This window comes from Scyliorhinus torazame, chromosome 9 (assembly GCF_047496885.1).
Source record: "Scyliorhinus torazame isolate Kashiwa2021f chromosome 9, sScyTor2.1, whole genome shotgun sequence".
Lineage (NCBI taxonomy): Eukaryota > Metazoa > Chordata > Chondrichthyes > Carcharhiniformes > Scyliorhinidae > Scyliorhinus > Scyliorhinus torazame.
The window spans coordinates 216,145,776-216,157,389 of NC_092715.1; the positions used below are offsets into that span (position 1 = coordinate 216,145,776).

At 43.6% G+C, this 11,614-nt stretch overlaps 1 protein-coding gene across 2 annotated transcripts in view; it reads left to right on the forward strand.

Annotated features, from left to right (window-relative positions):
- LOC140429746 (uncharacterized) overlaps nucleotides 1-10,145 on the forward strand; it is a 196,602-nt gene extending 186,457 nt beyond the window's left edge. For both annotated transcript variants that reach the window (XM_072517106.1, XM_072517107.1), the window contains exons 17-18: nucleotides 7,483-7,573; nucleotides 8,069-10,145. In XM_072517106.1, coding sequence (XP_072373207.1) covers nucleotides 7,483-7,573; nucleotides 8,069-8,151 — 174 coding nt within the window. In that variant the 3' untranslated portion in view covers nucleotides 8,152-10,145. The remainder of the gene's footprint in view (nucleotides 1-7,482; nucleotides 7,574-8,068) is intronic.
- The last annotated feature ends 1,469 nt before the right edge of the window (nucleotides 10,146-11,614 follow it).

The window sequence follows — 11,614 nt, forward strand, 5'->3', positions numbered from 1 at the left end:
GGCAAAAGATACAAAAGTCTGAGAACACACACACAAACAGACTCAAAAACAGCTTCTTATCCGCTGTTACCAGACTCCTAAACGACCCTCTTATGGACTGACCTCATTAACACTGCGCCCCTGTTTGCTTCACCCAATGCCGGTGTTATGTAGTTACATTGTGTACCTTCTGTTGCCCTTTTATGTATTTTCTTTTCTTTCCTTTTCTTTTCATGTACTTCATGATCTGTTGAGCTGCTTGCAGAAAAATATTTTTCACTGTACCTTGGTACACGTGACAATAAACAAAATCCAAATTTTATCCTGCCATTCTAACTTTCGTCCTCTTGGGCACAAAACCCATGAATGTCCACCCTTACCAACATACATGTAGGTTTCCCAGATTATCTATTGCCAAGTTTCATCCTGCTCTTGCCAGCCCTTGGACTTAAGATGATCTTCTCATACTCTGCAAAACCATCAGATTCCGATCCTTCAGAAATGTCTCCCAAATCATCCTCCTTTCTCATCTTTCTCACTTGCTTTTGAAACTTCCTTAAAACTTCTCCTTGCGAAGTTCTAGAAACAATGATGGGTAGACAAATACTCTCCGAGGGGAACCTGCTGGGATGCACACTATGGGGTTGAAACTAGAGCTGCTCCTCACACTTGGAAAACTCAATCCAGTCAATATCAAGGTAATTGTTTCCAATTCTGGGCACCACACCAGCCTTATAATGGTACAGAGGAGATTTGCAGGAATGGTCCGGTGGTCAGGCACCTCAGTTATGTGGAAAAGTGAACGAAACTGTGGTTGTTCTACATATAATAGAAAATGTTAAGAGGAGATCAGATAGAGGTCTTCAAAATCATGATTAGTTTTGAGTAAATGAAAAATCTCCAATTGCAGAAAGGTCAGTAACAAGAAGACACGGGTTTAAGGCAAAAGAACCAGAGGTGATACGTGAAAACATTTTTTTTACGGATTGTCTTGTGATCTGAAATGCTTTGCTTGAAAAGATGATGGATGCCTATTCAATAGTTCTTTTCAAAGGAAAATTGGATAAACACTTGAAGGGAAAAGTTTATACGGCATTAGGGAAAAGAAGGAAGGATTGGGATTAATTGATAACCTTACCCAAGAGTTGGCAGAGGAATAATTGGTCTCCTGTGCTTATCAACCTATGAATTCCAATGCATGTTTGTTTTTAATTGGTAGATCTTTGTGGGCAGTTTTCTTCGAGGTCAGTGGCGAGAACCCCTGCTTGGCTGTTGACCACACAATCCAGTCAAATACATACACGGTCATATAGTTAGCAGGATTTAATCCCTTTTGAGATTTAAATCATGTAATCCACACACAGGTTGTGGCATTGATTGATAATGGACACCAACTCTAGTCACAGATATACTTGTATTTTTCTAAATTAATAATAGTGCAGATATCTGCATTGTCATTCTACTGATCTTCATGATGTGATTTTTCCCTCTCCCCATGGTAATTAAAACTGGTGCCAAGTCATGAGGATGTCACATCAAAGTATTCACACACAACAAACCGAGTCAAAAGTACTTTTTTTATATAAATATATTTTATTAAAGTTTTTCGATCAAACAAAAATTTCCCATTTTACAACTTTGTAATAATATATACATTGATCGGTTTTTTAAATAAATAATATGCTAACTAACAGCAACTGCCAACAACAAAATAAGAAACAACAGAAATAGTAACTAAAATAGTAACTTCGTAACATCTAATATAAATAACTAATATATAAACACACACATAAAACCCCTGAGGACCCAAATGAGCTCCCCCCTGGGTTGCTGCTGCTACCGTTCCTATTTTCTCTTATCGCTCTGCAGCACGGTAGCACAAGTGATTAGCACTGTGGCTTCACAGCGCCAGGGTCCCAGGTTCGATTCCGGCTTGGGTCACTGTCTGTGCGGAGTCTGCACATCCTCCCCGTGTGTGCGTGGGTTTCCTCCGGGTGCTCCGGTTTCCTCCCACAGTCCAAAGACGTGCAGGTTAGGTGGATTGGCCATGCTAAATTACCCGTAGTGTCCATAAGGGTTGGGAGGGGTTATTGGGTTGCGGGGATAAGGTGGAAGTGAGGGATTAATGTGGGTCGGTGCAGACTCGATGGGCCGAATGGCCTCCTTCTGCACTGTATATTCTATGTAATCTATAGTTGAGGAATGGTTGCCACCGCCTGGTGAACCCTTGAGCCGAACCTCTTAGTGCGTACTTTATCCGCTCCAATTTTATGAACCCTGCCATGTCATTGATCCAGGCCTCCACACCCGGGGGCTTAGCTTCTTTCCACATAAGTAGAATCCTTCGCCGGGCTACTAGGGACGCAAAGGCCAAAACATCGGCCTCTCTCGCCTCCTACACTCCCGGCTCATCTGTAACCCCAAATATAGCCAACCACCAGCCTGGTTCGACCCGGACCCCCACCACCTTTGAAATCACTTTTGCCACACCCACCCAGAACCCATGCAATACCGGACAGGACCAAAACATGTGAGCGTGGTTCGCCGGGCTTCCCGCGCATCTCCCGCACCTATCCTCCACTCCAAAAAATCTACTCAGCCTTGCTCCAGTCATATGCACCCTGTGTAGAACCTTGAATTGTATCAGGCTGAGCCTGGCACACGAGGACGAAGAGTTTACCCTACTTAGGGCATCTGCCCACAGCCCCTCCTCAATCTCTTCCCCCAGCTCCTCCTCCCATTTTCCCTTCAGCTCCTCTACCATCGTCTCCCCCTCGTCTCTCATTTCCCTATATGTATCTGACACCCTACAATCACCCACCCATGCCCCCAAAATCACTCTGTCCTGGATCTCTTGCGCCGGGAGCTGCGGAAATTCCCTCACCTGTTGCCTCACAAATGTCCTCACTTGCATATAGCGAAATGCATTCCCAGGTGGCAACCCATATTTTTCTGTCCGTGCTCCCAAACCCGCGAACGTCCCGTCTAAGAACAAGTCCTTCAACTTCACAATTCCTGCTCGCTGCCAAGGTTTAAATCCCCAATCTATCCTTCCCGGGACGAACCTATGGTTATTCCTTATCGGGGACCACACTGAGGCACCCGTCACTCCCTTATGTCGTCTCCACTGCTCCCAAATTTTCAGAGTTGACACCACCACTGGGTTTGTGGTGTATTTTTTCGGGGAGAACGGTAACGGCGCCGTCACCAGTGCTTTTAGTCTAGTTCCCCTACAGGACGCCATCTCCAGTCTTTTCCACGCCGCTCCTTCCCCATCCCTCATCCACATACATATCATTGACACGTTGGCGGCCCAATAATAATCACTTGGACTCGGCAGTGCCAGTCCCCCTCTGTCCCTACTGCGCTGCAGGAACCCCCTCTTTACTCTTGGGGTCTTTCCAGCCCACACAAAGCTCATAATACTCTTGTCCACCTTCTTAAAAAAAGGCCTTTGTAATCAGTACAGGGAGGCACTGGAACACAAAAAGAAACCTCGGAAGGACCACCATTTTAACCGCCTGCACCCTGCCCGCCAATGACGGGCGCCATGTCCCACCTCCTAAAGTCCTCTTCCATCTGCTCTACCAGTCGTGCCAAGTTAAGCTTATGCAAGGTTCCCCAGTTCCTGGCCACCTGGATCCCTAAATACCGGAAATCCCTTGTTACCCTCCTCAACGGTAAATCGTCTATTCCCCTGCCCTGTTCCCCGGGGTGCATCACAAACAGTTCACTCTTCCCCATATTCAATTTATATCCTGAAAATTCTCCAAACTCCCCGAGTGTCTGCATTATCTCAGGCATCCCCTCCACTGGGTCCGCGACATACAACAACAAATCATCCGCGTATAATGACACCCGATGCTCTTCTCCTCTAAGTACCCCCCTCCACTTCCTAGAGCCCCTCAGCGCTATGGCCAGTGGCTCAATTGCCAACGCAAACAGTAACGGGGACAGGGGACATCCCTGTCTTGTACCCCTATATCGTCGGAAGTGGTTAGATCGTTGCCTATTTGTAATCACATTTGCCACCGGGGCCCTGTACAGGAGCTGAACCCATCTAATGAACCCCTCTCCAAATCCAAATCTCCTCAGTACTTCCCACAGGTAGTCCCACTCCACTCTATCAAATGCTTTCTCTGCATCCATCACCACCACTATCTCCGCCTCCCCCTCCGGTGGGGGCATCATCATCACCCCCGGCAGCCTCCGTATATTAGCATTCAATTGCCTCCCTTTAACAAACCCCGTTTGATCATCACGCACCACCCCAGGGACACAGTCCTCTATCCTCGTCGCCATCACCTTGGCCAAAAGCTTGGCATCTACGTTCAAGAGGGAAATAGGCCTGTATGACCCGCACTGCAGCGGGTCTTTGTCTCTTTTCAGGATCAGCGATATTGTCACCTCCGACATCGTCGGGGGGTAGTGTCCCCCTTTCCCTAGCCTCATTAAAGGTTCTCGTCAGAAGTGGGGCCAGCAGGTCCACTTATTTCCTATAGAACTCCACCGGGAACCCATCCGGTCCCGGGGCCTTCCCTGCCTGCATGTTCCCAATTCCTTTTACCACCTCCTCCACCTCAATCTGTGCTCCCAGTCCTGTCATCTCCTGTTCCTCAACCATCGGGAACTCCAGCTGGTCTAGGAAACGCATCATTCCCTCTTTCCCTTCCGGGGGTTGAGTCTTATATAGCCTCTCGTAAAATACCTTAAACACCCCGTTCACCCTCTCCGCTCCCCGTTCCATCTTTCCCTCCTCGTCTCTAACCCCTCCGATCTCTCTCGCCGCCCCCCCTCTTTCTAAGTTGTTGGGCCAGCAGCCGGCTCGCCTTCTCTCCATATTCATACTGCACTCCCTGTGCCTTCCTCCATTGTGCCTCCGTCTTACCCATGGTCAACAAGTCAAAGTCCGTGTGCAATCTCCGTCTTTCCCTGTATAGCCCTTCATCTGGAGCCTCCGCATATTGCCTATCCACCCTCAAAATTTCCCTCAACAATCTCTCCCTTTCTTTACCATCTTGTTTCCCCTTATGGGCCCTTATGGAGATCAGCTCCCCTCTAACCACCGCCTTCAGTGCCTCCCAGACCACTCCCACCTGGACCTCTCCGTCATCATTAATCTCTAGGTACCTTTCAATACATCCCCTCACCTTACACATACCCCCTCGTCCGCCAACAGTCCCATATCTAATCTCCAGAGTGGGCGCTGTTCCTTTTCCTCTCCTACTTCCAGCTCTACCCAATGTGGGGCATGATCTGAAATGGCTATAGCTGAATACTCCGTTCCTGCCACCTTCGGGATCAGCACCCTTCCCAGGACAAAGAAGTCTATCCGGGAGTACACTTTGTGAACATGGGAGAAGAAGGAAAACTCTTTACTCCTTGGCCCCATTACCAACTTTCCCATCTCCAGGTCCGGGATGCGCCCCAACATACGCTTTACCACCGCCTCACCTTGCAATCTGCCACTCACCATCACGTATCTACCCCCACTGTCCGCCACTATGGTCTTCGCCTCAAACAATACCCGTTTCCCCACCAGTATTGGCACCCCTCTATTTTTCGCATCCAAGCCCGAGTGGAATACCTGTCCCACCCATCCTTTTCTTAATCTGACCTGATCCGCCAGTTTCAGGTGCGTCTCCTGAAGCATGACCACGTCTGCCTTTAGCTTCTTTAGGTGCGCAAGTATCCTTGCCCTCTTAATCGGCCCATTCAACCCTCTTGCATTCCACGTGATCAACCGAGTTGGGGGGCTCTTTACCCCCCCCCCCCCCTCGTCGACTAGCCATCCCCTTTTTTTAGACCAGCTCCTCACCCGGTTCCCACGCACCCGCTTATCCCCCCGACGGCGCCCTCCCGTCCCGACCATCCCATCCCGTAACAGCTCCCCCTTCCCCTTAGCAGCAGCAACCCAGTTAACCCCCCCCGCTAGATCCCTCTCTAGCTTAGTTGCTCCCCCCATATTGCTTCCGGAAGTCAGCAAACTCTGGCTGGCCTCGGCTTCCCCTGTTTATCCTTAGCCTCCCATTATGTGAGGCCCCCTCCTTCCTGCGCCCCCTTTTCCCGCCACAATTTCCGTAGCGCGGGAACAAAGCCCGCGCTTCCCTCTCGGCCCCGTCCCTGATGGCGCAGCTCCCTCTCTCCTTCCCTCTCCCCTACCCCACCGGCGCCCACATTTCTTCGTGTGTGTGTCCCCTTCGAGGGGAAAGAAAATTTTCCCCCATCTGATTCACAGTCCCTTACCACCACCTCACTACTTCATTTCAAACACTCTTTCTCCAATCTAGTCCAACTTCTCCTCTTCAATAAATGTCCACGTCTCTTCTGCCGTCTCGAAGTAGTGGTGTTTACCCTGGGATGTAACCCACAGTCTTGCCGGCTGCAACATTCTGAACTTCACTTTCCTCTTGTGAAGCACCGCCTTGGCCCGATTGAAACTTGTCAAATGTACTTAATATCCTTACCTTTTTATTTTTTAGATAGTGAGATGCACGGTTATGATTGGAATAAGAAAGAACCTAAAATAAAGATCAACTTATAAATAAATAAATGCAGTTGAAATATGTGGAATTCTTTTACTGTTTTGGAGAAATTTGACAATGCACAAATATATAATTAGCTTCCTGGAGAAAGTTGGGGCGTTCAGTAGTAATTCTGAAGTTAATAAGCTGGTAAAACTCCAGTTAAACCTAATTCAACAATATGCAACTCTTTGAAGGATTTTTATATTGAGACAAATGATGTTGAAGTGAAATGTTTTGCCAATTACTGATTTGCAACAGAGGTTGCTGTATGTGGGAATCTCTACAGTGCAACTTCTGGAGAAGCATGGACTTACTTGCTGACAGTAACCTTTGGGCTGCATATGTGTGGACTTCTGAATATTCTGTCAACTTTAGTGAAGGAATGATGGCAAACACTGACAAGATCAGGGATATTATGTAGTTAGCATTCATTGACTCAAGAAATCAGAAGTCATATTGATAACCGTTCTGCCAGAACGGAGTAGGTTGAATTGGCATGACTGTCTTCAAACTTTTTTGCAGACAAAACCTTGCAGATAAGGATGTATTGTGATAGCCACATGTTCTCCCATTCCCACTGAGATGGTGTGAGAATGGGAAAGAATTCACCTGTTGGCCCAAACATATTCAAACAGAACCTTGCTGATTTTTTTTTTAAGATCCAGTTTTTGAACCTCCCAATTTTCCATTCTGGATCTGATATTTACGTCGTCCTGAGTTATTTTACAGCATGTGGCTATTTAAATCAGATCTACTCCATATTGTTTTCCAAGCTTTTAGCCTGGCTTTTAGTTATTAAACAGTAAAATATCTTTTTGAAAGCATTGATTTTCTTTGGCTACGGTAAAATGCAGTATTTTGAGGTTCAGCAACAGTTCAATACCTGGTTGGAGAAGCTGATGTTATTCCTCATTAGCAGGTTTTTAATATTAGAATTATAATGCAGAAGAATTGATGCATATTTACTGTATTACAGATATTTCACATCCTAAAAGGAGATCTAGGGATTACAATATATCATACCACATACCATCTCAAAGAAGGGGATTACTTCTTTGTGCCTTCAGGTAAATGATCTCTTTTTTGGATTTACTGATAAATTTATATCTTGCAATCAGCTGCATTGCTTCATTTTGGAATCATCTACCAGTTCATGCTAGGCAATGAAAATGTACACAGATTGACAAGCTATGCTCGCTATGCACCCTGCACAGTGAAGGGGTTGTGTATTTAACCAAGGAATTGAAACTGCAGGCGAGACACTAAAGCACAAAATTGATTTTACGGGATCATAATTGCAAGTGAGATTTGTTAGAAGTTCTATCAATAGCCAAGTTAATTGAGCATCTCAGCACCGTTTGCTAGCATATCCCACATTAGCGCAAAATGTTTCAAAAGCTGATTACTAATGTGATTAAATTGTTCTCATAATTAAAAGATGACGGACAGGCCATAAGATGGCTGACAGACCAGGGCACTTTGTAATTTTCAAAATTTATTGTCTTTACCGTTAGAATGTGAAAAATGAGACAATTGCATAAATAGTCATTTCTCCGTTACAGGCAACACGTACAATATTACAAATCTTCAGGATACTGAGGCCGTTCTACTTTTCACACAGTTGAAAGGAGGCAAGATGGATTAACCAGTGTTTGTGAGCAACAATTTTTGTGCCAGTAGTATATTTTGTAGTTCTACTGTTTAGAGCATTTTTGAATAGTTAAAATGTTGACCTGTGTTTTTTATGAACTACTGTTTGTTTGTTTTTTGAAATATATAAAGTATCCTGCCTAGAAAATTTAAATCCATAGCAGTTGATGTATCTGTGCACGCAACTTGATGCGTTTTATCATCTGCAATAAAACCTTTCTAGTTTGTACCATTTGTTAGAGTCGTTTTGAATATTTTTGGAATATGTTAGTTTTGTTACAAGCTAATGTGCTGTTATCAAATATGTTGCTTTGAAAACTTATGTCTGTATAATTGAGCTTCGAGCAAAAAGACTGATAAACATATGTGATTGATTTTATCCTTCATTTGTGTAATTCTGTGTTTTAGTGCTCAAATTTCTATATACAAAGGGGAGGAAACACTTGGCAAAAGCCTCAAAGTATATGAGCAGAAGGAAATGTGAGCCTAAATTGTCAGAGTGCAGCTTTATTGCAAGGCTTATTTATTTATGGCAGTAGGGTAATGTATACAAGCAAACCATCTGGGCTGATTTAGCACAGGGCTAAATAGCTGGCTTTTAAAGCAGGCCAGCAGCGCGGGTTCAATTCCCGTACCAGTCTCCTTGAACAGGCGCCAGAATGTGCCGGCTAGGGGCTTTTCACGGTAACTTCATTTGAAGCCTACTTGTGACAAGAAGCGATTTTCATTTCATTTTTTTTTTTTTCATTTCATAATTTCTTGCTGATACAATTTTTCACTTAACTGTGCTTGGAAGTATGCAAGTTCATGGCCATACATACTGACATTGGAGTTCTTAATCTCAGTTAAGCTATGCTAGTGATGGGCGGGAAAAGAAAACTTGAGTGAAGCATCCTTTCACCCCTGGTACTTGGGATTGAGTCCAGTCATGCCTAATTGAACAAAAATCTCTTTTGTCCGTTAGCTGTGTGAATTGTCTGCGAGCGTTTGGGGCGTTTCTTCCCACCCCTTACTAAGCATTCAGCAGCATAAATGATCCAAGGTCTGGTACCACATTGACAATTCTTTTGGTGAATGTTAAAGTGTTTATCACAATGAAGAAGCACTTGTAGTCAGAAACGGAAAGTTTCCCAAGTTAGATGCTCCCAGTTCAGATGTAGCTCCTTCGCTGTAGAGTAAAACCCTAAATAAAGTGTTTTAATCGCCAAACTTCATAAGAGTGAGCAATGCTGGACAATTATGTTTTCTTTTCTCACTCCAGCCTGATGCGTCCATTGAAAGGGAGACTGTCCATTTAATGTTGCATTAGGATAGTTTGGATAATGAGCTGTTGTCCTTTTATATGATTACTGAAATTCATTTTGGGTAGCATTAGAGGAAGGAACAATGGAGATTTTCATTCCAGAAGTGCTACTAACTGTTTGCTATTCAGAATAGTTCATATGGGTTGTGGTGTTGCTTAGGTAACAACGGTGTCTTCAAATATCATGAGAATGTGGAAAAGCAATATATAATCCTGAGTTCCTTTGTTTTCCCTCTCTGTTTCTCTTTCAGTCTTCCATTAACACTTAATATAACTGCACTTCTTAGTTCTTTGTTGCTCATGGAATAAATTCTGTACTCTGTTCTCCGTTTAGCATCTGCTGAACAGGAGACAAACCAGTTTTTCCTTCATTTCATCTGATGTGATTTGTGTTCTTTCCAATGTAAAGAAATTCTATGCAGAAAATATTTGTAAACAAGTGCTTATTTTTGTAACAACTAGTAAATTCATTCTGTTTTATAAAGAAGTATTTTGTCTGGAAATGGATGTTTGATATGCAAGCAATTGAGCAAAGTACATAGATGTTGAAGTGTAAATGTATAAAACAACCGTCAGTCCACCTGCAGAAAGTTGTAGTGGGTGCCATCTTTTTAGTACTTTGTCTTTAAAAAGAAAAAGAAAAATTGGAAATAAAAGATCATGTGATTTCTTTGCTGACCCCAGAATTACTTTTGTATGATATTGTGTCATTATGGGATGCTTGCCATGAGCCATGAATTTCTTCCTATATCTCTTTCTGCTTTTATAGTCATGTATTTTATTGCGGTGGAGGGTGAGGCGTTTATTGTATTCATTAGTAGAAACACAGGCAAAAATTAACTTATTTAGCTTTTTCCAAACATGTCATCTAATGTTTCATAACATTAACCGCAGCTTATCTTTCTGGTTATTTCAGGATAGTTCCATCCTTTATTTTTTTAAATGACTGCAATACTTAAAACAGGTTGGATTCTGTGAAGTCACCTGGAAATGCTGCTGATGAAACCCAGGTCTACCTCATCACCAATCTTTGCAACTCAATGTTGCTAAATTATGAGCCGAAATTTCCTTCCTTTTAATATTGGGAAAAACATTTATTTTGTCCCCCTCTCCAAGCTCCGTTCTCTCACTACAGACTCCACTTCCACTCCTTGGCATCTGTCTGAGACTAAACCAGACTGCTTGGAAACTTGGTGTCATTTTATCCTAGCATGAGCTTCTAATCACGAATATTGCCTATTTCACTAACATGCCTGACTTCACTCCTGCCGAAGCTGATCTGCTCCTGAAACCTCCTTTCATGATTATTACAATTTTATTTTGTTACAAGCCCATGGGCTATTGCGTGGTCAATTCCAGCCCCACTTGATCCAGAGTCACAACACAATTGAAATTAATAAATAATTCTTAGAATTACACCCAAAGTCTTTGGCACTTGGCCTAACAACTAGTCACCAGGTTTGTAAAGTTAAGCACAATTAATTTAATAACAATATGATTAAAAATGCAGCAAATACAACAGGTTAACAATTATCTAATTCTTAATCCCCCACTTAAACCCGCCCCGCCCTCTATACACACACGAGACAAACCAAGGAGAAAAAAGGGGTGTAAAATAATAAGTAAAATGATAACAGCCTTTGTTTGATGGTAGTCTTCTAGCACACCTTCAATTTTAGGCTTTCAGTTCAATGTTCCTGTCTTCAGTCTGTAATTTTTTTTTTACTGTAGATTCACTCAGGTCTCCACAGCTATATAGCTTTTCTGTAGAAAGGGAGAAAAGACAGCAGGTCCTTTCTTTCCTCTGAGCATCCATGCTTCAACTTTTCTTCTTTGGTTCTCTCCCACTCAGACAGGATCAAATCACCGCCTGTTACTGGGCCGAATACGGTCTTTTGGCCAATTCACGAGGCCTGCTGTCCGAAAGCTAGTACAGTGTTATTTTTTGTAACTTTTGAGTTTCTCATTTTCTTTGCTAGATTTAGATATATGTCCATTAAGCATCCATGGATGAAATGCTAAAAGCAAAAATAAAGAAAAGCTAATCAGCAGGAAGGGTCCTGACACAATGCACTCCTGGTTGGTCTCCTATATTCTACCCTTTGAACATGAGGCCACCCAAAACCCTGCTGCTCATGTCCTTATCCAAAGTCCC